The sequence below is a fragment of the Narcine bancroftii genome, chromosome 4 (genome assembly GCF_036971445.1).
Source record: "Narcine bancroftii isolate sNarBan1 chromosome 4, sNarBan1.hap1, whole genome shotgun sequence".
Taxonomy (NCBI): Eukaryota; Metazoa; Chordata; class Chondrichthyes; order Torpediniformes; family Narcinidae; genus Narcine; species Narcine bancroftii.
The window spans coordinates 236,234,826-236,262,546 of NC_091472.1; the positions used below are offsets into that span (position 1 = coordinate 236,234,826).

The window sequence follows — 27,721 nt, forward strand, 5'->3', positions numbered from 1 at the left end:
ATGGAAAAAGCGGTGTTCATGTCGCTGGGCTGTAAGGCTGTCCAGGAAGAATACGATGTGCTTGTTGTCCCTCGGGTTGGGGCTTGGCCTCATTCTGAGGCTGACGGCAGGAAGCACCCGGGAGGGAACAGTGAAGAGAGCTGAATTGGTTGGCTTCTGGATATTCACGAACCGACCACCGACAGCACAGCCTTCCCACTCCTTCCCCCACCACCCCCCATTTCCCTTTTCTCACTGCCGACCTTCTGTACGAGATCATTATTCTTCGTGATTATTCTCTACTCCGTCAAACACTTCTTGCGTGAAACACGTTATTTACAACGAGCATCGGAATATCATTGTTCTGTCTTAATGCTTTTTTTAAATGTCCGAGATCATCTAAAACAATGTATGGCTAAATCTGACTCGATGACCAACATCTGCTGTGTTGCCGCTTCGCAGGCAAATTAGAGGGCGTGGAGAAGATGGGCTGAAGAGCCTGCTTCCACCTCTAGAACTCCGTGGCTCAAACTTTATTTCCACTGTATAGGTTTATCGAATCCTTGTCATAACTGTATCCCGCGATGGTTGCTATTTTCGCCACAATGTCTACATTGTATCGCCTGCTCCAACCCGCCGCACGATTTATTCCTAGGCGTGTCACCTCCTCCTTTGGTGCGTGTGTTCTACCTGCTGCATGCATCCTGTTTATCTCCCTCAAATACGTTTTTTCCCCAACTAGCGTGGATTAACATCTGATTTGTGTGCCCCAGTGGCTCTTGAGACACGAAGGAAGGCAGCCCTTCGCGAAGTTCTGAAGCAACTGCTGGAGGAGACGGTGGAGCCAGATCCCCGGGCATTCATTGCTTTGCGACTTGGAAGTGAGCGTGATCTGCGGATTGAAAAAAAGGTTCTCCGGAGGCTGAGCGAAGTAGCAGTTAGGAAAGTCATGTCAGGTGAGAGTCGATATATTTGTTGGTGCACCATTGACTGGTTGCTTCTCATTCCGTTCAGTCCGGTCTGAAAGCCTCAAAACGGAAAACGCCTCGTTGCAAATGTTATGGGAGATCTCTGCCAATCTCTCTTTGTTTCTGGCGGATGTTACAGATGCGCAAAGTATAAGATGATGGAGGAACACACCCGGATTAGGTAGAAATGGTTACTTATCTGGACCCCGAAAAGAGCCGAATGTTAATGGGGTATATACAAGGTGGGAGAGCCCAAAATGTGACCGGCTACTGGACAGAAATGTAAAGAATATGCTTAACCTCTGAGATGTATGCTTCATTACAACATAAAATGCTTAAGACGAATATTTATAAATCTAGGCTTAAACAGGAAAAAAATGTCTATATCGATTTCTCAGGATAATTGGATGACTATATATGAGGATAGTGTGACTAAGATATAGATTAGTTCATTATAATTTTATACACCAGTTATATTTAACTCCGGAAAAGTTAAGGAAATAATCAGTATATTTCTTCTGATTTATGTTTTAGGTGTCATAAGAAAGTTGGTTCTTTTTAACATTCTACTTGATTATGTGAGACAGTGAAACCTTTTTGGAATAGAATCAAGGAACTTTCAGAAGGTTTATTTAAATTTAAAATTTTGCTTGACCCCATGGTATTTTCACATTTAGAAAATGTTTGGTCTTAATAGTTTTTCTCTGGTGATGGATGTAGGTTTCAAGGAATTGTTTAGATTAGGTATTCAAAATTATAAGGATCATTTTATTTGAGATAACTTTGCTTCCTTTGAACAATTATCTGCCGAATTTAATCTTTCCAATAGACATTTTTGTAGATATTTACAAATTAAACATTTGGCTCAATCTAAGCTTTCTGATTTTCCTCTAATTTTGGACACTAATATTCTTGTTTTGATTTTTAACACTTTTTCCAAGATGTATTAATATCATATATTTACAATGAATTATTGATTTAAGATCAGCCTCAATGGCTGGGATGTAGAATGATTGGGAAATGAAATTTGAACATAGTCTTTTCAGACAAAGACTAGTACTCTACTCTTAGCTTGATTAATGATTCTCCATTTTGTGCAAGGCATTGCATAGAATACACATGTCTAAAACATAAACTATCTTGTTTTTATGCAGATTATGTGTGAAATGCAATATTTTTGAAACTTCACTGATCCACATGTAGAGAGTTTTTGGAAAGACATTTTCTAAATGTTATCCATGATTTTTAAAATCAAAATAGACCTTGTCCTTTCATTGCTCTTTTTTTGTTGTGTGAGCAAGATATAGCTGTGTCTGCAACACAGGAAAAAGTTTTAGCTTTTATTACCCTGATGGCCAGACTAACAATTTTACTGAAATGGAAGGATGATTCTTCACCTACCCAAGCACAGTGGTTACATGATATAATGTCTTACTTAAGCTTGGAGAAAATTAGATAAAATATTAAAGATAGAAAATTTCAATTTGTAAAGATGTGGGGCCCATTCTCAAAACACTACTATGACTGGAAGCATTAAGAACTCAGAGTTCGTGAGTTCACTGTCTGATGCCTAGAGGTTGCTTTCTGACTCCAAACGTTCTTTTGTATAACGAACAGTAACCTTGATTAGAGGGAGAGGGAGCGGTAGGTTAGTTTTAATTTTATAGGTTTTCTTTTTTTACCCAAATAATTTAGTAAATGGGTTTAATTATATACATTAAGAATATATTAATTGCTTTGTTTTCCATATGAATAAGCAATTGGTTAACACTGTTATATTATTCTTTCTGATTTTCTTTAAATGTATATGAGATGACTAGTTATACATCTCATTGAATTTTGTATGGAAATTTATATATTAAACTCAATAAAATATTTAAAAAATAAAGAGGATGACTGGGAAGATGATAAGATAATTCGAGGACAAAGCGGGGAGCCAGAGTAAGATTGTGAGGACCTAAATGGGGCCTTTGCCTTGGCATTTACCAAGGAGAAGAAAATGAAGTACAAAGAAAGGTGCCATGATGAAGATCACGAGCAACAGGAGTATTGGAGAGTAGGCAATATTTTTCCTTTGATCCAGATGGTAAAAGGGGATAATCCAGGAAACTATAAACTAACTAGCCTCATGCAGTCAGAGAAATAACTGAAGCAAATGAATGGTCAGGTTAGTGACGGTCAGCATATCGATGTGAGGGCGATGTTGTGTCTTACCAACAAAATTGAGTTTTTTTTTGGAAATGACCAAGGTTGTTGATGAAGGTTGTGCAGTGCATGTTGTTTATAAGGATTTTAAGACATTTAACAAAGTTCCACGCGATGGGCTGATCTAGAACTGTTGCATACTGAATGTCTGTATACGGAATTGGCTGGTCATAGAAGAAAGAGGATAGTGGTGTAAGCCCATAATTATGGAGACAGACCAGCCCGCAACCAGTAGTGTTCCACATGAACTGGTGTTAAACCCTGTTTTTTTTTATGATTTGTTGAGAAATTGGGCTGTGAGGACTTTTTCAGATGACACAAAAATGGCAGAGTTCTGGAGAGAGTAGAGGGCTATCAAAGAATTAAGGTGGGATCAATTTAAGATATGGGGAGAGAAATGGAAAGTGATGTTTCATCCAAGATAAATGTGAGGTGTCGCTCTTTGAGATGTCAAATATCAGAGGAATACCCATAGTTAATTACAAGATTCATAAGAGCAGAGATGTGAGGAAGGACCTAGGGGACCAGGTCTCCAGCTTAAAGATTACTGGACACTTTGATAAGTGGCAAAAAGATCTGTAACCTGCTTGCCTTTATTTGGCATGTTAAGTAGGAAAGCAATTTCACAAATGTACAAAAGTTTACTTGAGGAACACCGAGAAATACTGTGTTCAATTCTATTTGCCGAATTTCAGGAAGGATCCAGACACTTTCAAAATGACAGACGAGGTTCAGCAGGGTCATATTGGAGCATTTGAGCCATTGGGAGAGAAATGGACAAAATGGTTTTCTCCAGAGTGCAAGAGGCTGAGGATACATTTGATGGAGGCCTCTACAATCATGAGAGGTTTTAATAGGGTGGACAGTCAAATTGTTCCCCCTTGGTAAAGCTATCACACATTGGAGAACACATCTTCAAGGTGATGGGGGAAAAAAAATTAAAGGAGAAGGGAGGGAATTTTTTTTACATGACTTGTGGTGATTGCTTGGGTTTAGCTGCTAGGAGCAGTGGTGGAAGCAAATATAATAGTAGCACTTAAGAGAATTATAGACAGACACATGAATAATAAAGGGGGTGAGGGATATTTATCAACTGCAAGCAGCAGAGCTTTAGTTTGATTCATGCATCATGTTCGGCACAGGGATGGGGATGAAAGGACTGTTCCTTGCCTTCTATGTGCAGGAAAAAGGAGACGATCTTACAAAGCACAGACTGTGGGTGCTAGAATTCTGCATCAGCACAAAAATGCAGGAAGAACTTGGCAGGTCAGGCAACGTCCACGGAAGGCAATAGGCAGTCAACATTTTGGGCCTTTATCAGGAATTCTTGATGCTATCGTGTGGTTTATTGGTGATACCAAACTTGATATATCATGCCCAGTTCTGGTCAGCCAGTTGTAGGAAAGATGTGATTATGTTCGATTAGACACAAAAACAATACAACAACCCCTACAGAACATGTTTAATGGACGGCCTCGTGCCACTACTCTCACAAGAATAGCTTCTTGGCTGATGAATGAAGATATATCTCATTGAAACATATCAAATACTGAAAGCCTTGGATAGAGCGCTCATGGAAAGGATGTTCCCTCTGTAGGGAGAGTCTGGGACCAAAATATAAAGCCTCAGAATGCAAAAATGTCCCCTTCGAAATTTGCTAAATTTGAAGTGATGAATCTATGGAATTCGTAATCCGGCTTCTTGAGGACAGATTCTTAGAAAGAGATTGATGAGTTACAGGGAGAAGGCCTGACAATGTGGTGGGGGGGTTAGAGAAGACAGTGAATCAGCTAAACTCCAATGACTGGTTCCTGTTCCTTTCTTTAATGGCCAGAAGCTGTGTAGGATGGGCCTTTCTCCCTGCAGCTTAAGAAAATGAGGGGATGGCATTGTAGAAGGTTGTAAAATGATGAGGGGGAATGCATCAGCGAAGTAGTCATGGGGAGTTCCCCTCACCACGCCAGAAGAGGAGAATCCAAAAGGAGAGAACGAAGGTGAGAGGGAAAAGATTTAAAGGGGACACTAAGGGGACCTTCTTCAGACAAATTTTGGTGCGTATCGGGAATGGGCTTTCAAACGAAGGAGTAGAATCGGGGACAATTATGAATTTTAAACGACTCACTGAGACTGGGCAGGAAGACTGAACTCAAGCAGCTGGGCCTGCTTTGATCAGCATTGACAGTTTGTGCGAAAGATCAGATTTGGAGAAATCTGTGAATCTGACTCTTGAGCTGTCGGTAATGCCTTGTCCTGCCTTAGTGGTCAACAAATATCAGTTGCCACAAGATTCTGGGAAGATCCTTCTGTTATTCCATCGTGTGAAGATCCAGCGTGATCTGTGGTGTCGTCGGTGAATTTAAATATGGAGTTGGAAGGGTATTTGACTGAAGAGATGTGGGTGTGGACAGAGTACAGTTGGAGAATGGCATTGACCTCTTGGGCTGCTCGTGCAAGAATCTTCACTGCCAAGTATAATATGGCAATGATTTTTAAAATTAAAATTTACATGTAGAAGCCGATTTAAACCCGTGGCGCCCAATTTCACCCAAAAATTGAACTTGAAAGTTAATTTCTCAAGTTAAATTTCTACTTAACCCTCATTCTTGGAGTTCACCACAGACTTATTGGATATATCTTGATGTGCTATTATACAGGTGAAGATTTCCCTATCGACCTCTTGGCTTCCTATATCTTGGCCTTCAGATCTGCGTGTCAGGATCCCACAAGAATTCCTACAGGGGGCAAGAAGCTGAACTTGGTAGAGATGCTTCATACGGCTTTGTACAATATATTGTACGAGATGCCCAGAATTACATCTCCCAATGGTAAGCGAATGGCTCCATGCCTTCAACGCAAATTAATGTGCAGCTTTGAACTAATGCTTTGCAGGTGACATTTCTTCAAGAGGTGTGAGGCGGTGATTTATGGTGGATATTTTCCACCCCCGATTCGTTGCTCTTCGCCATCACGAAGTAGAATTTCATTGAAGAAACTTTATGCAGGTCACAGCACAAACAGCAGACAATCTCCTGAAATCTCCCAAATGTGCCATTCAACCAGAGAGAAACCTAGTTATAATCTCAAACAACATGGAAATAGGTGCGCCGACCCAACGTGCTCACGCCGACTTAAATGTCCCCCCAACCTGCCTGCATTTGGGCCATATCCTTCTTAACATATCCTATCCATGTATCCATCCAACTGTTCCTTAAAGATACCAATGGTATCAGCCTCAAACCTCTGTTCCACATACTCGCCATCCTTTCTGCAAAAAAAAAGTTATCTTCGTTATCATGAGTAACGGCCATACTATCACAATTCTGCATTCAGATCCAGGCTCTGTTCATCTGCCTTGTCCACAATACACCTTCCATTAAAGTAAACACAATTCAGTCCCCATGTAAAATTCACCGGTGCCTTCCTATTCTTCTTTTCAGGCTTGACTGTCCTAGCACCTCAACTCCTGTACCGATTGCCCAGCTGATCAGGTTCTCACCCTCCTGCGATTCCAGTTTCCAGAAATATTTTGTTTTAATTTCGGAATTCACTATCCGGAGTAATTTCACTTTCAGTCTCATCTGATGCTCCACTAGGGTGCTTTCCAACACAGAAAACTAATCACCGCTATATTATTGAGCACCAGGAACAATTTGTGATTGAATCTCACATGTTGTCCCCTTTGGTTACACATCAAATCCATGATTAACGCCATACACAGTCTATTGTTTATGACAGAATTGTTGAATTCCCATGATTGCGGTTCCAATATGTTTCCCATAGAAATGCGGTTGGGATCTGAATCAGTTGGGAAGATGGGCCAATCAGTTAAGAATGGCAATCAACTTGGACAATTGTGAGAGGAGTCATGTGATGGAGTAGTGGCCGGTAGGAGAATACCAGCCCTCTCCAGAAAAGAAGAAATAAAGTGAAGAAAACACAGAGTTCAAGAAACACAACAAATAAAAGATAAAGGTGTGGAGAAAAGAAAGAAAATGGCACCCAAGAAGGAAAAAGCAAAAACAATGGGGAAAAAAAAGAAAAGACACTGGAAGAGAAAGGAGAAGGCTTTACTTGCATGAAGGGGCAGGGAGCCGCCATGGAGAGAGGAAGCCCGCTCCCAGATGTTAGTGGCGACCCTGCAGACCGCGGGACTGCAAAAATGGCTCTCTGAGCCAAACAGAAGTGTGCAATGCGCACACTAAGGAAAAAGAAAATGCCGACGGGAGGGGGGCCCAGCTGGGGAGTGAACTTGCACAGCGCGGCCAGCTGAGAATTGCCCAACAGCAGGGCTCTCAGCTGGAAGAAGAGGGAAGTGACAGAAAAGGGAGTGATAGGAAAGAAAAACAGCTACAGGAAGCCCAACAGATAACTAGCCCAGAAGAGGACCAACAGCAAGAAGCTATGCAAAAAAAAAACACCCAGCAAACTGAGGCAAGCCGCTCAACAAGAAAGTCAGAAGAGACACAGATACAAGGAATAGAAGTAGAAGAGACAAACACAGGTGCAGACACAGAAGAAGAAGACCAAGCTCTGCACAGAGGAATAGAAGATAAAATAGATGGACAGTACATAGATTTAAAAAATTTTCAAGAACAAATGAAAGCATTAAAAGAATGGTTGACATTAGAATTTAGTGAAATGAAAAGAAAAATGAAAAGTACAGAAGAAAAAGTGAGTAGAATAGAGCTGGTCATGACAGAAATAGGGAAAAGATTAGAAAATGTGGAAGAACGAGAAATGGCTGTAGAAATGGAAGTGAATGACTTAAGAAGAAAATTGGGAGACAATGACAAAAAAGTTAGTTACAAGAGTTGTTGGCTCAGAAGATTGATATAATGGAAAACTATAGTAGGTGAAACAACATAAAGATAGTGGGCCTAAAGGAAGATGAAGAAGGCAAAGATATGAAAAAATTTATAAAAGAATGGATCCCAAAAGTCCTGGGAATGCCAGAAATACAGGAATGAATGGAAATAGAAAGGGCACACAGAACACTAGCCCCGAAACCACAGACACAACAAAAACCAAGATCCGTTTTAGTAGAATTTCTGAGAAATGACAAGAGAAAATATACCGGAGAGAGCAAGGAATAAAATTAGAGAAGACAAAAAAACCATTGGAATACAAGGGTCAAAAAATATTTTTTTATCCAGACATAAGTTTTGAACTCCTAAAGAAGAGTTTTAACACAACAAAATCGATCCTATGGAAAAAAGGCTATTAATTTATGTTAAGATATCCAGCTGTGCTTAAAATATTTATCCCAGGGGAGCAAAACAGATTGTTCTCGAATCCAGAGAAAGCATGAGAATTTGCAGAACGCCTGCAGGACAGATGAAGAGATGTAACAAGAACTAAGAATGATGACAAACTACATATAAAGATGTAAAAATAATGTATAAGTAAGAACTAAAGAAGGGAAAGAAAATGGAAGTAAGGGGGAGAAAAAAGGAGGAAAAAAAGGGTGAGCTTTGTTAAATGTGAAGATAGTCTTTTCTGGAGGGGGTTGGGTGGGAAAGAATAACAGTCACTGCGAAATCAGTGACGCTTGCAAGCGGGTTCGCAATCCAAATGGAGAGGGGAGTTGTGGTTGGCCGGCAAGGGACAAGTGACAACTCAGAGGTGGGGGGGGGGGAACACTTGGAGTTAAGGGAATTTTAGATGTGGGAGTTGTTGAAATATTTTATGTTTTAAAAGTGTTGTCATACATTGAGTTCAAAAAGAGAAAACTGAGAGATGAAAATGGGGAAAAGGGGAAAGGTGGTGGAGAGGAAGCGGAAATGAGGTGTAAACAGAGTATGAGATAACCATGTTGAACTATATAACTATAAATATTAATGGAATACATAACCAAATTAAAAGGAAAAGGCTATTAAATTTACTGAAAAAAGAAAAAATAGACATAGCATTTGTACAGGAAACTCATCTAACTGAAGTGGAACATAATAAATTAAGGAGAGACTGGGTAGGGCACGTAACGGCAGCATCATATAATTCAAAAGCCAGAAGTGTAGCTATATTAATCAATAAAAATGTACCAATCAAAATAGAGGAGGAAATAATAGATCCAGCAGGGAGGTATGTAATGATAAAGTGTCAGATATATTCAGAATTCTGAATTTGGTAACCTAATAAAGAGGATCAAAAGTTTATGCAAGATTTTGTTTGAAGATTGTAGATATGCAGGGGAATATATTGATAAGAGGAGACTTTAATCTTAACTTGGATTCAAAAATGGATAAAACTGGACAAAAGACTAGCAAAAAGAATAAAGTAGCCAAATTTATGGATAAATCAATGCAGGAAATGAAACTTGTGGATATATGGAGGAGGCAGCACCCAAGGGAGAAGGAATATTCATATTATTTGAGAAGACATAAAATATACTCAAGGATTGATATGTTTTTGTTGTTGGCCCATATTCAAGGGAGAGTTAAGAAAACTGAATATAAAGGTAGATTGCTATCCGATCATTCACCCCTGTTATTAGCAATAGAACTGGAGGAGATCCCACCAAGAACATATAGTTGGAGATTAAACTCAATGCTCTATAATAATTATTTCCCAAAAAACAATTTTCTATTCATTTAATTCCTTTCTCTCCCATTCTCTAAAGGAAAGGTTATCTGTTGTGAAAGGGATTAGTTGATTTTGCATCAATAATAATTTTGGTAGTTGGTAATTTGTTTTTTTCCTTTCTTCTTCCATATGTTGAGTAAATGATGCAGTACTGGTAAACTTTTATATTGCACCAGTTTTTCATCCCACTTATAAAGTATGTGTTCTGGCGCCTTCTCCCCTAGTTTATCTAGTTCTATCTTGATCCAATCTGGATCAAGACAGGAATTTAGAGAATTTATTGAATGCCAAATTAAAATGTACTTTGAAATAAATATGAAATCAGTGAAAGACAAATTTATATTATGGGATCCAATGAAAGCCTTCATTAGAGGGCAGATAATAAGTTATGTAACTAAGATGAAAAAGGACTACAACCGGGCAATAGAACAGTTGGAAAAGGAAATAGTAAGTACAGAAAAAGAATGAGCAACAAGGGAAGATACAACAAAAAGAGGAGAATTGGTGGACAAAAAAAAGAAACATTACAAACGTATAAGAAGACAAAATAGATGAGTTTTTAGCTAAAATTGAACACTGAAATTGCAAGAAGAGCAAAACAAATTGATAAAACCATTTGAAATAGAGGAAATACAGGATATATTAAAAAATAAGCTGCCAAACAATAAAATGCCTGGAGAGGATGGACTCTCAATAGAATTCTATAAAACATTTAAAGACTTATTAATTCCTCCTCTCCTGGAAGTAATGAACCAGATAGAAGAAACACAAAACTTGTCAGATTCATGTAAAACAGCAATAATTACAGAAATACCAAAGACGGGGAAGGATCCACTAACACCAGCATCATATAGACCAATATCTCTTCTTAATTCAGATTATAAGATCATAGCAAAACTACTAGCAAACAGATTGGTCGACTGTGTACCAAAAATAGTAAAACAAGATCAAACTGGATTATTAACAAAAGATGAACAGCGGATAATATCTGTAAGTTCATTAATCCATGCAGTTTAAGGAAATAAAACACCCACAGTGGCTGTTGCTTTTGACGCAGAAAAAGCCTTTGACGGGGTAGAATGGAATTATTTATTGAAAGTATTACAGAAGTTCAACCTACCAGAGAAATATATTAATTGGATTAAAGCATTATATAAGGGACCATTGGCGAAGGTGACAGTAAATGGATATATATCAAACTAATTTAAATTAAGCAGGTCAACTAGGGAGGGATGTCCACTATCTCCCTCACTGTTCGCTTTAGCAATAGAACCATTGGCAGAACTGATAAGAACAGAAAATAAAATAAAAGGGATAAAAATAAAGGAGGAGGAGTATAAAATCAGTTTATTTGCAGATGACATCATAGTATACTTAACAGAACCAGAAATATCAATAAAAGAAATTGAAAGAATATGGAGAAAGATCAACTCAAATAAAAGTGATGCGATGCCAATGAATAATGCGGATTACACAGAGTTTTTTTTAAAAAAATCACCATTTAAATGGCAAGCACAAGCAATCCGATACCTAGGTATTAGATTAGATAATAATTTAGGCTACCTATACAAACTAAATTATCAGTCATTAATGAAAAAATTACAGGATGACTTAGAACATTGGAAAGAATTGCCACTAACATTGATAGGGAGGGTAAATTGCATTAAAATAAATGTCTTCCCAAGGATACAATACCTATTTCAATCGCTACCAATTCCCTTAACAGAGAAATTCTTCAATGAACTAAAGAGAATAATAAGGAAATTTGTATAGAAAGGGGGGGGGGGGGGCGGAACCAAGGATAGCGCTAGATAAATTAACAGAATGGTACAAACAAGGGGGCTTACAGCTACCAAACTTTAAGAATTATTATAGAGCAGCACAATTAAGGTATCCATCAGATTTTTATCAGACAAGGGAAAAACCAGATTGGATCAAGATAGAGCTAGATAAAATGCGCCAGAACACATACTTTATAAGTGGGATGAAAAACTGGTGCAATATAAAAGTTTACCAGTACTGCATCATTTACTCAACATATGGAAGAAGAAAGGAAAAAAACAAATGACCAACTACCAAAATTATTATTGATGCAAAATCAACTAATCCCTTTTACAACAGATAACCTTTCCTTTAGAGAATGGGAGAGAAAGGAATTAAATGAATAGAAAATTGTTCTTTGGGTAATAATTTATTAACATTTGAACAAATGAAGTACAAATATGGAATAACTCGTGGTACAATGTTTGCACACTATCAACTGAAAGCCTACTTAAAGGATAAATTGGGAAACAGACTGAGATTACCAGAAGGTAGCAGCTTTGAATATGTCATTACAGACATAATGATAATTTAAAAATTTATAATGAACATGTACATCAAGCTGCAAGAGAAGGAAAATGATGAAATAAGCTATAAACCCAAACAAAAATGGGAAAAAGATTTAAACATAAAGATAAAAAATAAAATATTGGAAAATTTATGCTCTGGAACTATGAAGAATATAATAAACATGAGGTTACGCATGATACAATATAATTGGTTACACAGGTTATATTTCACACCCCAAAGGTTAAATAAATGGGATCCAACATTATCAGATAGATGTTTTTGCTGTAAGAAGGAAACAGGAATAACAGTGCATGCAATTTGGGCATGTGAGAAAGTGGAAAAGTTTTGGGAAGATCTAAATCAGGTATTAAATAAAATCACAAAAAGCAACATACCAAAAAATCCAGAGATCTTTCTTCTAAGTAATATAAGAAGTAAAGAATTAGGCCTCAAACTGGACAAAGCTCAAAAAAAGATTTATTATGATAGCCCTAGCTACAGCAAAAAAATGTATAATGTCAACTTGGAAATCAGAAGAGAGCAATGGTACATGGAAATGAATAAATGTATTCCATTGGAAAAAAAAACATAATTTAAAAAATAAAGTCACATTATTTGAACAAATTTGGGAACCGTACATGAGACAGAGAGGGCCTGCCTTGGACCTCCACCCCCTAAAATGATAAAATGATAAGAAGACAAAATGACTTGATCCAGTGTGTAAAAGTAGATGACACAATTTTCTTGTTTATTTTCATTGTGTGATGACATTTGTTTAATGGGTTTATTTTATTGTATATGTTGAACGTTAAATGGGTTTGGAGGGGGGTGGGAAGGGAAGGTGGGGGGGGGGAAGTTGAGAAAATGTCACTGTGTATATTTAAGGGGGAAATGTTTGTATGTAATTTGATTGATATGGTTCACAGTGTGAAAAATAAAAAAAAACTTGGACAATTATGAGGATTAACCAAGATCAGGACTTATACGGTAAATGGTCGGGCCCCAGAGACCCGTTCTAGTACAGAGAAACCAAGGATGCAGGCCCACAGTTCCTAGAAATGGGGAAATCTGACGTGAACAGAAATGAAGGCGATCGCAAACACGTGCTCTCATTGAGCACAGAAGGTGGGACCTGCTGATTCAACAGCGCAAGATGTTGGTGAAACCAGACCTGAGACTAAGACGTGCAGTTCTAGTAGACAAGTTGTCGGAAGAATATCAGAAGATTGAAATAGTTGCCGGGACTGGGAGACTCGTTGACGGGTAGTAGTTGGACAGGCGTGGTCTTTATATCCCAGATCGAAAGAAACCAAGGGGTCATCTCACAGACGTGCATGAAAGGAGTGACCTCTCAGTATTTTTTTATTACCAGGGTCGATGATTTCCCAAAAAACTTGAAGGTATAGGATTCAAATGAGTTGGGAGAGGCAGAAGAGGGACTCGATGAGCAATTTTCACTTGGAGGGCGATCCGCATTTCAACCAAGTTACGAGAGGATGCTATCGAAACGGACAAAATACTAACAGGCAAAATACATTTGACAAGGGATAGGAAGCCTGCAAAGTATATTTGGCGAAATGCGGGCAACCGAGGCGAGTCCACAATGCCAATGTTCGGCAAGGGCTTATTTCTGTGCTGTATGATATATAACTCACTGACTGACACGACAACACTGTAGCCTTGTTTAGATAAATAATTAGTGAGGGAGTCCCGCGTCTGTTTCCCATTGAGCGTCACTTTGCATTACAGGAACAGCTGGGCATTTCCTGAAGGTTTTAACTGAAGGGAGCCTTGGAATTCTGACGCTGTGCCTGGAGAAAGAACCTCTCTCCGAGATTCTCATTCACAAATTCGCCCGGAGTCACCTCAGGAAGATGGCAAAACACGGGAGGAAACTCACCGTAGGTCTGTACCCGAAGGTACCGCGTTTCATTTCAATATTCAAAGCTCTCGTTGTCTGATCCTCGATAAGAGGCTCCTTGCATCAGGCCGCAGGTAAGGATTATTGAAAAGATGTGCATTGAAATTGCATGGAGCTGATGACATTCAAAAGGCGGCCCGGTTCGAGTAGCAATTTGCCCGTCGCTTCTTGCCTCTCTATCCCTTTGTCTGGCATCTGTCAACTTTCATTCCCCCCCCCCCCCCCCCCCACCGGATCACCAATGCCCCACTGGCCCATGTAAAGTGCTTGAGGCAGCTGGGCATTGGTGATCCGGTGGGGTGAGGATGAAAGATGGTGGAGGCCGATAATTAACACGGAGTGGGGTGGAAGAATATGAGACGAAGAAATTACGAAAAATCGGTATGTCCTCCGTTCCTCTCAACAATGATTTTAGTTGCACCCGAAAGCATGCGAGTTATATGCTTATCCGCGTTCTATAGAAACTAATCTGCTCAAGATCGGATGAAGCTACAGAAAGAAGGGAGTGAATGCTGATCAGAACGTCATGCAAACCCCCTTTTCCCCCTCTATGGATTCCATGTACATCTCTAGTTGTCTACAAAAGGCCGCCAGAATACTAAAAAAAAATCTGATCCCGAAGACACTCTCTTCTTCTCCTACGACCGGGCAAAAGGTTAAAATGTTCCCAAAGATAAATACTTTCTGGCAGTAATCAGGCTTCTTATTAACCCGCACAACTGCGCATTTACACTGACTTCCCATTGTAACTCCGTATTGTGTAAATTTTACCCTTGCACGGTTGAATGTTGGAGATACCCTGGTGGATTGCTCGCTGAAGAACTCAGAAGGCATAACGTGGCGTATAAACGTAAAGCTTTGGCTTCTGTCTTGTGTTGCAGAGGGCATGTCCACCGTTGCACTCTCTCTGAGTTGCCTGATTCACTCCCCACAAGCAAGAGGCCAATTGCGGCTTGACGTGGCGAGGGCTTTAAAGTGGTTAATGATTCATATTCTCAGAGAGGTGAAGGAAGATGGGACCATCGGAAGTTTGAAGAGTACCGGATTGGCCATGCAGGTAAGACGATGTCAAGAAGATTAGGGATACATGGAATTAAAAACAACGGGATCTTACGGCCGTGTCCTTCAAAATTAATCAAAGAGACCTTAGAGCCATAGAGAGTGATACAGCATGGAAACAGGCCCTGAGGCCCAAATTTCTCTCGCCATCCAAAATGTTTCACGTAGATTTGTTCCATCTGCCTGCTTTTGATCTCTATGTCTCTAAATCCTTCCATCCACATGAAATTATCTTAAACTTTTTAATAGTACCGACTCGGCCACCTCCGCTGGCCAAATGGTCAGCCTCTGCCCCATATACCCACCTCTCTGTGTATAAAGTTACCCCTTACCTTAAACTCTGTCCTCTGGTTACCGATTCCCCTCCTCTGGGCAAAAGACTGTGTGTTCACCCGAGGTATTCTTCCGCTGATGTTTGCCCTCTGAGATCACCCCTTATCCAAGCTGCTCAATGTCTCCCTGTAACTCACCCCGCACAACCACCCCCCCCCCCCCACCCCAATCTTGAAAACATTCTCGTCAATCTTCTCTGCACCCTCGGCAGCCTGACAACATCTTTCCCCCAGAGAACGGCGACGAGACCCGGCCACCATGTTCCAAATGGGGTCCTCACCAGCGTCTAACACATATGCATTGCAACGTCGAAAATTAATAATAATTGATGAAGCCCAATGCACTGAAATTCTTGTTGACCGCGTGCACTATATAATCCCTCTGCTGTAAAAAAATCCCAGATATGATTTTGAAATAATCGTTGCAAAATTGTTCAAACAACCTTCATAAAAAAATTTCCTAAACCAGCTGGGCAATAGAACGGGCTAGTTGGTAGAAAAAAGTTCGGATTACTTCATGTTATGTGAGGTGGTCGCTCACTAATAAAGTCAACTGTCCAATCTCGGGCATCTCCAATAACCGAACAGGTTGTTAATTCGCGATCGGCGTTTTGATCCTGTTCGGCAAGTACACAGGACGGGCACGGTTAACGTCCAGGTGATTATGGCGCCAGCGACGCGGGTTCGAATCCGCCTCTATCCGTAATGTTCTTCTTAATGTCCGCGTAGGTTTTCTCTGGTGCTCTAGTTTCCTTCCGTGTCTCAAAGATCTACGAGGTTAGTTGGTTAACGGGTCTCATGGGCGAGGGCCCATGCACCGGCCCTGCTGTGTTCTTATGAATAATACTAAATGGGGCAGAAGCTGACCATTTGGCCCGACGAACTTCATTTAATAAGATATTGGCTCCATCACGTTGTCTTCTCTCCATAATCCTTAATTTCACAACTATGCCATAGCCCATCTAAATTAATTTAATGAAATGGCGTCTGCTGCTCCATGAATCGGAAATTTCCACAGATACATTATCAACATGAACTCTACAGATTTACTCACCCAATCTTTGGGTTCCTTCGCCTGCGACACTTTCCCCGAGTCCTGTATTCACCGTACCAGTTCTCCCATAGCTTATAGGAGTCAAAGGCAAACTTGTCAGAAATATATTGCATTTGGCACGACTTGGCCCACCGACCCAACTGATCGAGACCTCTTTGTAAACAGAGATCCTTTCTCATGATATCAGCAATTTCGGTGTCATTCAAGTTCGTTGGTCATCTGATTATCTATGTATAACCAGATGAAACAGCTATTCTCCGGACCACAGTGTACACACGTACATACAAAATACACAGCACTTAATAATTACATGAACACATAAAATATATTATAAATATGTACAGCTATTTTGGAATAATTTACACTTAGAATTTCATGTATAAGAGACCGAAGGTTTCAAGATACCATTCATCAATCTCACAGACTGGCAGTCCTGATTTCCATGCTTCCTGGTGGGAGGAGGTCAGAAATATTGTGAGATGGATGGGAGGGATCCTCAAAAATTGTTTGAGCCCTATTGAAGCAATGCTTTCGGTTGATGTCATTCCCAGAGAAACGGGAAACCCCCGGTGATCTTCACAGTCGTTTGAATGATCCCCAGCATTAACTTCATGCCCGACCCTTTACCGTTATCCAACCCAGAATGATGTAGCAGACAGGGCACTCCCAATTGTGCTACTGTAAAATGTTGTCAAGATGGGGGCCGGTATCATCGCCCTCCTCAATCTCCTTCGGAGTCACGTTACCAATCCTGTTAAATACATTCCCATCCAAATCGTTAATGTGTATATGTAATAGATGAGATAACAATTGACCTCCATACCATTCCCCAATGCCCCCCACCGGCCGCAGAAAAAAAGCCCTCCACTTGTACCCTCTACTTCCCACTACTCAACTAGTTTTGTATCCAAATCGCCATCTCATATTAGGTCCCGTGTGATAAGAACAGAGAAAGTAGGCGCCTCGAGCCTTCTCTGAGATCATTGCTCTCTAACGCGGACTCAGCGCTACTTTCTCGCTTGCTCCCCACAAATCTTAATTCACCTGATTTTCAAAAAAAATCCATCTATTCGTGTCTTCAACACATTCAGTGAGGCAGCCGCCACTTCTCCCTTGGACAGTGGATTCCACTGATTCCTCTCTGAATACTTTCAACAACGAGGGGGTTTTGGAAAAATCTACCACCCGAATCTTGAGGTTGTATTTCCGGACCAGTGGATCGGGCATTCCAGCATCCACCTTATCTATTCCTTTTGTCATATCAGGCAAGATCCCTTTCCTGTATTCATCCCCTAATCTAAATTTCTGTGTGAATTCTTCCAGTCGACGGCAATCCCATTTTAACTGCGCTCGAGTCGGAACCCCTCTCCGCCTCCATAAGAATCGATGTCCTGTTTCAGTTCCCTGGGCTTCATGCAGAATTGTCCAATCGCGCATGTTCACTGAATTTTACATTTATATATAGCCCGGTAACAGCCCCTCTGTGCCACTCAACTCCCCGACAACCCCGCGCGTTTAGAAGGGCGGGAGGAGACCCCCAACACGCCTGGAAACGTGCAAACTCGGCTTTGAACCCGGTTCGCCAGCGCTCTAACAGCGCTGCGCCCGGGGTGATGCAATCACTCAATCCCCTTCATTCTTTCCACCCCTCCCAGGCCCTGGCTGAGAACATAAATGTTCACACCTCGCGGATTTATAACTGCGCCAAATCTGTGGAGAAAATGGTGCAGGCAATCTCCCTCCGGAATCTCCAAAGCCGGCCAGCATTGTACGAGGCTGTCATCGCGCTCAATGGTCAAACATACCTGGACCTGAAGAAAATCTATTGCCCTCCCAGTGGAAGTAAGTTCGTGGTGCGCGGAGGGCTCCAATGCGCGTAAACCGGCAAGTTTCCAATTCACTCGCCCTCCCGGCTTCCAGAATGGGAGTGATGGCCGTGGCATCATGTGAAGGTCGGCGAGACTGAGTCCCCCGTTCTCTGGTCGCCATAAGCATGGTTTGTCATGGAAACAGTGAGATGAGCTCAGGTGAGATGGGGAGTTGTCAGGCTCACACGGCCAAAAATGGTAGGAATTAAATCAACTACAATAGTGTAAATTATTTCACCACAACATGCCAAGGTAGATACTAAAACAAAGAGTATGTGGCCACTGGAATCACAGTGGACACGATGAAATAACCACGCAAGGCGTTTCTTGAACGAATCAAACGGATTTACGCTTAAGAACGCACCAAATCACGCGCCCGACAGATGCTGATGTCATCATGCACTGACCACATAGGTGGTTCGATGCTTTCTGGGAGTTGTAGTGGCACTACACGGCCCCCCCCCAACCCACCCCCCCCCCTCAGAACTGGCAGGAAGGTTTGTCTGTCTTTTAGGTGGTTGACCTCTGCAGCGGATTGTTGACTGTTGCAGTGGGGAAGACTTGTCCACATGAGCTGGTTTAAGTCTTTTAATAGTGAAAGACTGTGGCTTCCCTCCAATGTCCAAAATACAGGTCAACCTAGATTGTCTGAGTATCCTATAAGGTCTATTTAGGATGTCACGTCATAAGAAATAGGTTTAGGAGTTGTTCATCTCTCCAGTCGAGCATGTTCCGTGGCTCATTGAGATCCTGGCTGATCTGGCCGGCGACTCTGTTCTGTCTTCCTGCCTTTTCCCCAGAACTTCAAATTCCCCTACTATCCGAATGCACTTTAACTATGTTTGATGAGGCAGCCTTTACTACTTTCTCAGGTGAAGAATTACATAGATTCACTCCTCTGCAGTTACTCCTCAACTCTGTCACGAATCTACTACCACTGAATCTTGTTCTCACCTACCAATGGAAACATTTTTCCTTTTTCTAAGATATGAGTTCATTCTGATGCTAGTCCTGGGCTCTCCATATAGAAACTGAAGTGAATGTCCCACCATATAAGACTACTGGCCAAAGGTAAAAAGATGGGATTAACTCAGATCAGTGGTGATCATTCAAGAATTATTGGATTCTGGAGTGTTTCCAAAAGAACGAACAGTTGAAAACATTACTCCACGCTTCAATAAGAGAGGGAGACAGAAGAGGGGAAAGGTTTGACCGCTGAACCTCTTTTCCATGGTTGCCAAGATGTTAGAAACTATAACCAAGGATGAGGTTTAGAGGCATTTGGAATCATGGGATAAAATAGACAACAGCATTGTTTCTTCATGGGAGACCAAGCCTGACACACCTGATGGATTTTTTGGGGGAAATAACTTAGTGGACGTTGTGTACTTGGATTTTCAAAGGGCCTTTGACAAGGTTCAGTTTGCTAAGGTTAGGGCCAATGGGATTACAGGGAATTATTAGAATGGATAGAAAATTGGAAAAATGGCGTAGAGAGTAGGGACAAAGGTTGCCTTTTCTGTTTGGCTGCCAGTATTGGGGTCAGTATTGGGACCGTTTCATTTCACATATGATTTAGATGACAAATTGATGCCTTTGTGGCCAAGTTTATGGGGGATAAAAAGATAGGAGGAGGGGTAGGTAATTTAAAAGAAGCACTGAGGCTGCAAAGGACTTTGACATTTGGGAGATTGGACAAAGAAATGGCAGATGGATTGATGTTACTGTCTATGGGTTTCAAAATGACAGTAAATCTGTCATGATGAAATAGAGGAATAGAATCAATGAGCTGAATGGCCTAACTCTGCTTCTCTGTCTTGTGTCTTTTGGTTGGCATGGCCATGGTTTGATGAATGACCTGTTTCCATTCTCTGGATTTTGAGACTCTGTGAGGATTTGGAGGATTTACATTCAAGGTCCGGGGGGGATAGATTTAGGATAGTGATGACGAAAATAGTGAATCTGGGGAAGTCTCTTCCCAAGGACGCATGAGGATGATTCATTAAATATATTTAAGACACCATGATATGGATTTTTTGCATATGGGGGATTTAAGGATCATGGAATATAGGTGGGGAGTGGAGTTGAGTCCACGGCTAGATCAACCGTGTTTTTAATGGCGGAGCAGGCTTGATGGATAGATGGCCTCCTTCTACTCCTGTTTTGGATGCCCTTAAGTTCTGTGAGTCTAAAAAGCACACCCAATAATATATTTGCAATAACCCTCTAATTATGCACAGTGACAGTAGAGATAAGAACAACGCCCAAGACCGAGATTTTTCCAGCGTCCACAAGCCCAGACATACGGGACTCCACGATGATGAATCAGAATCTTGGGATCGAAACCAAGCCTCCGAGGATAACTATCGCATCTTCACTGCCTCTTAAGACTGAATCAATCCAAACCTCTTCTGCGCATGCCACAGAAACCCAATGGCATGGAACCACTGGCCAGAATCCAAGTGCCACAGAGTCTTTTGTGACATTGCGTCCTCCTCACAGACTGACTGAGCCCAAAGCAACCAGGATCAGACTGCCTGTTACAATTTCACCAAATGTGCCTACAGTCAGAAGATTGTCCGCACATGTAACAACTGGGCCCAGTCTCTCTGTAGTATCTGAACCGATTGACCAAACTGTGTCTGCTCAGGCTCCGCCTGTAGCGACTGAACAGAGTCTGTCTTTTGTCACTGAACAGACTGATCCCACTGTGCCCAATCTGACTGGACCAGTAGGAACTGGACACAGTCAGTCCAGTGAATCTGAACCAACCATCCGAAATGTGTCCAGCTTAAAGACACCTATAAGAAATGGATCTGGTCAGTCTGTTGTTACCAACACAACGGTTCCAACTGCAACCAAACAGGTCTTACCAATGGAAACGGAACTGGGTCTGTCTGTCGTAACACAATTGTCGGTTGCAAATATGCCCAGTCTGACAGTATCTGTAGGAAAGGGACTGGATGTGCCTGTTGTAAATGAATCAGGTGTGTCTCCTTCAACAAGGCCATCTATGCCTGTAGTGACTGGACACGGTCTCCCTGTTGTAAGTAAAATGACTGTCCAACCTATGAACAGAATGATTGAATCCACAGTAACCGAACTGGGGTTGTTGATTGGAACAGACACAGGCACCCCTTCTGCGACCAGACCATCTGCACTGACGGAGGCAGGACCCGGCTTATCCATTGTTACAGGACAGATTGTTCAAACTCGTAGGGTACCTACTGAATTTATGGTGACAGCGCCGGGTTTGTCTTTTGTAACTGAATCAAATGTGCCTCCAACAACCAGACCGGCTGTGCCTGTACATACTGGAGCCAGTCTTTCTGCAGTTGGTGAAGTGACAAGACCAGGTCTGACATTTGTAACAGGCAAAGCTATCCCTTCTGTGTCAAGACCCATGGAGTCTAGATGGACCAGACCAGGTCTTTCTGTTGTAAGTGAAGGAACTGTTCCTACTCTATCCAGTCAAATTGCACCTGTAGCAATTAACACAGGTCTGCCTGTTGTAACTGAAATGACTCTCCCAACTGCATCTAGTCAGATTGTACAAACTCAACCGACTGTTCTAAATGTCTACAATTTGACTGTACCTGTAGGGATTGGATCTGATCAGTCTGTTGCAACTGAACTGACTGTCCAAATTGCAACCAGACCATCTGTCTCTATAGCTATGGGAATCATCCAGCCGAAAACAACTCAAGTGCCGGTTCCTACTCTGTTAAATCTGACCGTTCCTGCAGGCAAAGGGCCACGTGTGCCTCTTGTAACTGAACTGATTGTACAAAATATTACCAGACCAACAGCAACTGTAGAGACAGTACCAGGTGTGTCCACTGTAATTGTCACAACTGCTCCAAATGTGACTGAAACCGCTAGACTGATGGAAACCAGGACAGGTCTGTCTGTTCTAAGAGAGCCGACAGTCCGTGATTTATCCACACAGATTGAGTTCATTGGGAAACAACCAGGACTTTCAACTATCCCTCTTGCAAACAGACCGACTGCGCTCATTGAGACTGGACCAGGTCCGTCTATTGTGGCAAGCAGTGAAGCTCAACGAATGATGAAAAGTGCTACTGACTCCAGAATGACCAAAAAGAATGGACCCCAATAAGAATGGACCCCAATAAGAATGGACCCCAATAAGAATGGACCCCAATAAGAATGGACCCCAATAAGAATGGACCCCAATAAGAATGGACCCCAGTAAGAATGGAGCCCAGTAAGAATGGAGCCCAGTAAGAATGGAGCCCAGTAAGAATGGAGCCCAATAAGAATGGAGCCCAATAAGAATGGAGCCCAATAAGAATGGATCCCAATAACACTGTGCCAACAGTCAGCATTGAAGAAGGTTCCATTGGGCAAAACATCATGGGGTTTATTCCACCCCCGACGGCAATGTATATCAGGGGCTAATATATCTGTGACCGCTCTCAACAGCACAATGGAGCAATCATATGTGGCTGTGGAAGGGAGATGACTGGAAATGACGAGGGCAGTGACAATGTCTAACCTTATTGTTCCCAATCCTGCATTACCCAGATCAACTTTTTACTTAAGATCCACAACAAACCCAACTCCTTGTAGACCAATTCTTTTCACCTACTCCTGAGCCGCTTAACTGATGTTCTCCATTTTGACCCCCCCCTCCCCTGTCCAGTCCCTTCCAATGTATCTCGACTATAACTCACATGCCCTCCATCACTTCAATCATTTCCAGTTCCCTGTGCTGGGTCATCTCATGTTCATCATCCCCAAACAATAAGTCTCAAAGCTCTTTGTTTCTTTCTCAATAACAGACCTGAGGAGCCTGCACTCTCCTCTTTCTGGCACTCATCCTCAATAACTTCTATAAACCTGTTATCTCCAACAATTACCTTTAATACACCTCTTCCCACATTGTTCCCTGTGAGGATTTTACTCTCTTCTCTCAAATTATCCACTCTCCCATCTGTTCCCAGGATCAGGTCATCCATGCCAGATAATCAGAGATATCCTATCTTCTACAAAATAAAAAAAAGTGGCTTCCCCTCCACTGCAATTAATTCAGCCATGAAGCACATCTCTATTTCCAACACATCTGCTCTGGCCCCTTCTGCCCAGAGACACAACAAGGACAGTATCCCTGTTGTCATCTCCTGCCACCACTACAGCCTCTGTTTCCAACATATGACCCTCAGCAATTCCTGCCTCCTACAACGTGATCCCATCAGCAGACACATCTACCATTTCACTCTCTGCTCTTTCGTAGGGATTGCTCCCTTAGGAATTCCATCATACACACCCCATCCCACCAATCCTCCCGTCCCTCAGTACCGACCCCTTTGATGACAGGAAATGCTAGACCTCAGTCCTCACCTCCTCCCTTACCATCATTTGGGGCCCTAAACCATCCTTCTAAGTGAAACAACATTCCACGTGTGAAGCTGCAGTGGAGATTTACAGCATTCAGAACTCAGGATGTGGGTTCCTCTGCACTGGTGAGATTGGATGCAGTCTGGGAAATGGTTTCATTGAGCAAAGACCTCCTACTGGAAAACCATTACAATTCCACATCACATTGGCCCACTATCATGTTTCTCCATGTCCACAGGTACTACCAAACTGGGGTCACCTGTAAATTTGAGGAACAGCAACTTATATTCTGTTTGGGCACTCTCCAATCAGATGACAGAAACACAGACTTCTCCAATTTCATTCACCTTTTTCTGAAATTCTCTTTTGCTATCCGCTCTGCTTTCCTCCATCTCCCCATCACTACCCTTTTCCAATCACTTCCACATCCCACCTGGATCCACCTATGACCTCCTCCTACCTGTTAGCCTGTGCTCCTGCCCTGCCCCTTCTTTCCTCCACTCCTCCTCTCCTTCCCCATTCCATCACCTTTTTTTTATTCAGACACCTGACTAATTATGCTTGTACTTGATGCAGTGCCCAGGCCCTTAAAGTTGGTTACCCTTATGGATGCTGTGTGACCATAGAACCATAAAACATTATAGTCAGCACAGAAACAGGCCTTTTGGCCCTTCTAGTCTGTGACAAACTATTATTCTGCCTAGTCTCATTGACCTGCACCAAGCCCATAGCTCTCCCTACCCCTCCTAACCATGTACCTGTCCAAATTCTTCTTAAATGTTTAAATGGAGCCCATAGTTACTATTTCAGCTGGAAGCTCATTCCAGACTCCCATGAGTTTCTGTGTGAAGAAGTTCCTCCTCAAGTTCTCCATAAAGTTTTTCCATTTCACCCTTAATGCATGTCCTCTGGTTTGTATCTCAGCTACCCTCAGTGGAAAAAGCCTATTTACATTTACTGTCTATTCCCCTCATAATTTTAATTACCTCTATCAAACCTCCCCTTATTCTTCCATGCTCTGGGAAATAAAGTTATAAACTGCTTAACCTTTCCCTTTAACAGTTCCTGAAGTCCAGCAGCATCCAAGTAAATCTTTTCTGCATGCTTTCAATCTTACTGATATCTTTCCTTTAGTTAGGTGATCCAAACTGCAGACCAAACTCCAACTTTACCATAACATCCCAACTCCTATACTCAATACTTTGACTTATGAAGGCCAATATGTCAAAAGATCTCTTTACAACTTTATCTACCTGTGACACCACTTTCAGGGAATTATGTATCCATATTCCCAGCTCCTTCTGTTCTACCACACTCCTCGGTCCCTACCATTTACTGTGTATGTCCTTTCTTGGTTTGTCATTCCAGAATGCAAAACCTCACACTTGTCTGCATTTAGTTCCATCTGCCATTTTTCAGCCCACTTTCTAGCTGGTCCAAATCCCTCTGCAAGCTTTGAAAGTTGGACCCTATTTCTTGGACTCTAGTTTTATTTCAGTTCTTCCCTTCTGCCTGGTTAGAACTCCTCAACTCCTCCTTACAGTTGCCACATGCAAGATTGAACTCACCATTGATGTTGCATCTGAGGCATGGCATGTTCGTCACCACAGGCAGTTTGCAGCATCTCGAGTAATTTTAATTCATTTTACATTCAAGCATTCAATTGCCTCGAAAGCACCTGCCATTCACAGCTGTTTTCTCTCCTAATATGTAGACAGTCTCTTGTCACTTTCATGAATTGGTGAACTGTTCTGTCATGCGAACTGCAGGAAACTTTGTTTTGCTCCCTAGCCAGCTAGGTCAATACATGAATATGCACAAGTGGTGCATGCACATCAAATGGGGAATTCTGCATTACAGAGAGAAGGTTCAGTGAAAACGGTCTGCAAGCAACATCATTTCAATCATGAGGAATTCGTTCAATTGATAATATTATCAACGACATGCAAATCTATACATGCAACAACACAGATAATTACACCACACAACCATACAATCACAATTACACACAATCACACACCACATGAATGGAAACACAACTGTACGCATACCACTTACTACGCAGAGTAAACACACACCTTTCCCAAAAATATGAGCATTTCTGCAGGGGACACGTCATACTTTGCTCTTGATTTGCCTTGCCAGTGCAAATAATAGCCTTGAAATATGAACTGTGTCTGCAATGTCTTAAAACTTAATATGATTCAATAAAATGATTGATCCGCAGCACCATCTCTCTGGTTGTTTTGTGAGAAAAATTGCACATTGACTTTGTCATGTAGGTTACAAATTGACATTTGTCTGTGATTTGTTGCTCCTTGTCTTTAAAATATGAAAGCACCAAGTGAGCGTTTATGTGGCATCCAATGAACAGCAGAACATTGGCACGATTCATTGCAGAGGGATAATGGCATTCACATTCATGCCCCGAGGGCCAATAGCAGTGACTTCAGGTGTAGCGAGTGCAAGTATGCATTCATTGCATGGAGAAAGAATTGCAACTTGTAGGAATCCGCACTCTCTCTCATTGAAGGAATGATGTTAAGGCAGTGAGAATTAATGGACAGAGTCGACATAGCAGCGCTGAGGCGCAGCTGCTTTCTCACTGCCAAATGACTTGGGTTTGTGGATCCTGACTCCAACCCTCCCTGTTTGGCTTGTGCACAATCAACCTGTGACTAATTGGAATTTACCCAGATTATTCTGTGTCACAAGCCCCTTTCTCACTTGCGTCCCACTAAATTGGCCATTCAGTGTCCTGGGATAGGAATAGGGGGTTTGGCTTTTCACTTCTAACTGGGACACTGAACGCTTTCACATTTGCAAGCAAGGGAGCAGTGCTAATTTTTTAGATGCTGGAGCTCACCAAAAATGGCGACAAGGAGGTGCTGGAGCTGCCCAGTTCAGTGCCTGGAGTGGGTCGATGAGGTGCTGGAGTGGCACTCTGGTGAGCTTGCAAGGAGCTATCCCTAGGTCTGTTTTACCTTCTATCAGTGATTCATGATGCATCGAGCAATGGTGGAGCTGCTCTAAATCCTTTTATTTGAACAAAATTAATCATGCCTAATTATAACACAATTCAGGTTTCTGTATAGCACAGTGTGAGCCCTTCATCTCCTGTTGTTGATGTGCCGACCTATATAAACCTTTATAAGGGCCCGTGGAAAAGCGCAAGCAATAAATAGCAATAGTAGATTATTTTTAAACAGCATGGAAAAGTGCATGCACAGAGCACTCATGGAGAGATTTGTCTGCCACATGGAATTCTGGGAAGTCAATTTTTCCCACAGTTTTTATAAACTGTGTGCTATAGTGCTACCAACTTTCCCAAACTGTTTAAAAATTGTCTGCTATTGCTATTTATTTCCTCTCCATCTCCCCCCCACCCCCCTTCCAACTGTTGCGACTTTCCCATGGCAAAGTTTATACCTTCATTTTAATCTTTTCTTCCTTCACGTTCCTGCACTCATACAAATCTTGGGTCATTTCAATCCCACAATGCAATTGCCCATTCTACACTTGCCTGATTGCAACGTTGGTGTTTGCAGATGCCAGGGATTGTACTAGAGGTTAAGGGCATCAATCCCTGGTATGAGAAGATGTCATCTGATGTCAGCATTGAGAAGATTTTCCTTTCACACTAGACACTAAAGGCTGATTGACCATTCATTCTTGGAACCACGTGCAAGGGGGTTGAGATTCATAATCATAAAATGGCCATCAGTCCAACTTGCCCAAGCCAGTCAAAATGTCCCTCCCTCACCAGTCTCACTGCCCATATTCCTTGAAGCCCTCTCTTATCCGTGTATCATCCTTATGTTTCTTAAACATTGCAATAATACCTGTCTCAACCTCCCCCTCCTGTAACCTGTTCCAGACATCCATCACTGTCTGCAAAACCCCAAAGACATCCAGGCTGATGAGTTATATGGCCACTATACATTCACTCAAGGGCTTGGGAGAGCGGAAGACTGCACCAAGAATAACATGCATCAGGGTACAGGGAACACAACAGTACAGCACAGGAAGAGACACTTCGACTCATACGTTCACTTAGTTTGTGC

General features: G+C 41.8%; 1 protein-coding gene across 1 annotated transcript; it reads left to right on the forward strand.

Moving 5' to 3' along the window:
• On the forward strand, window positions 1-25,874 carry LOC138762444 (mucin-2-like). The gene is made up of 8 exons (XM_069936201.1): window positions 1-130; window positions 374-441; window positions 722-935; window positions 5,807-5,977; window positions 13,812-13,967; window positions 14,865-15,040; window positions 18,084-18,270; window positions 20,537-25,874. The coding sequence occupies exons 1-8, from the start codon at window positions 1-3 to the stop codon at window positions 22,414-22,416; spliced, it is 2,982 nt and encodes a 993-aa protein (XP_069792302.1). The 3' UTR covers window positions 22,417-25,874.
• Window positions 25,875-27,721: the final 1,847 nt, after the last annotated feature.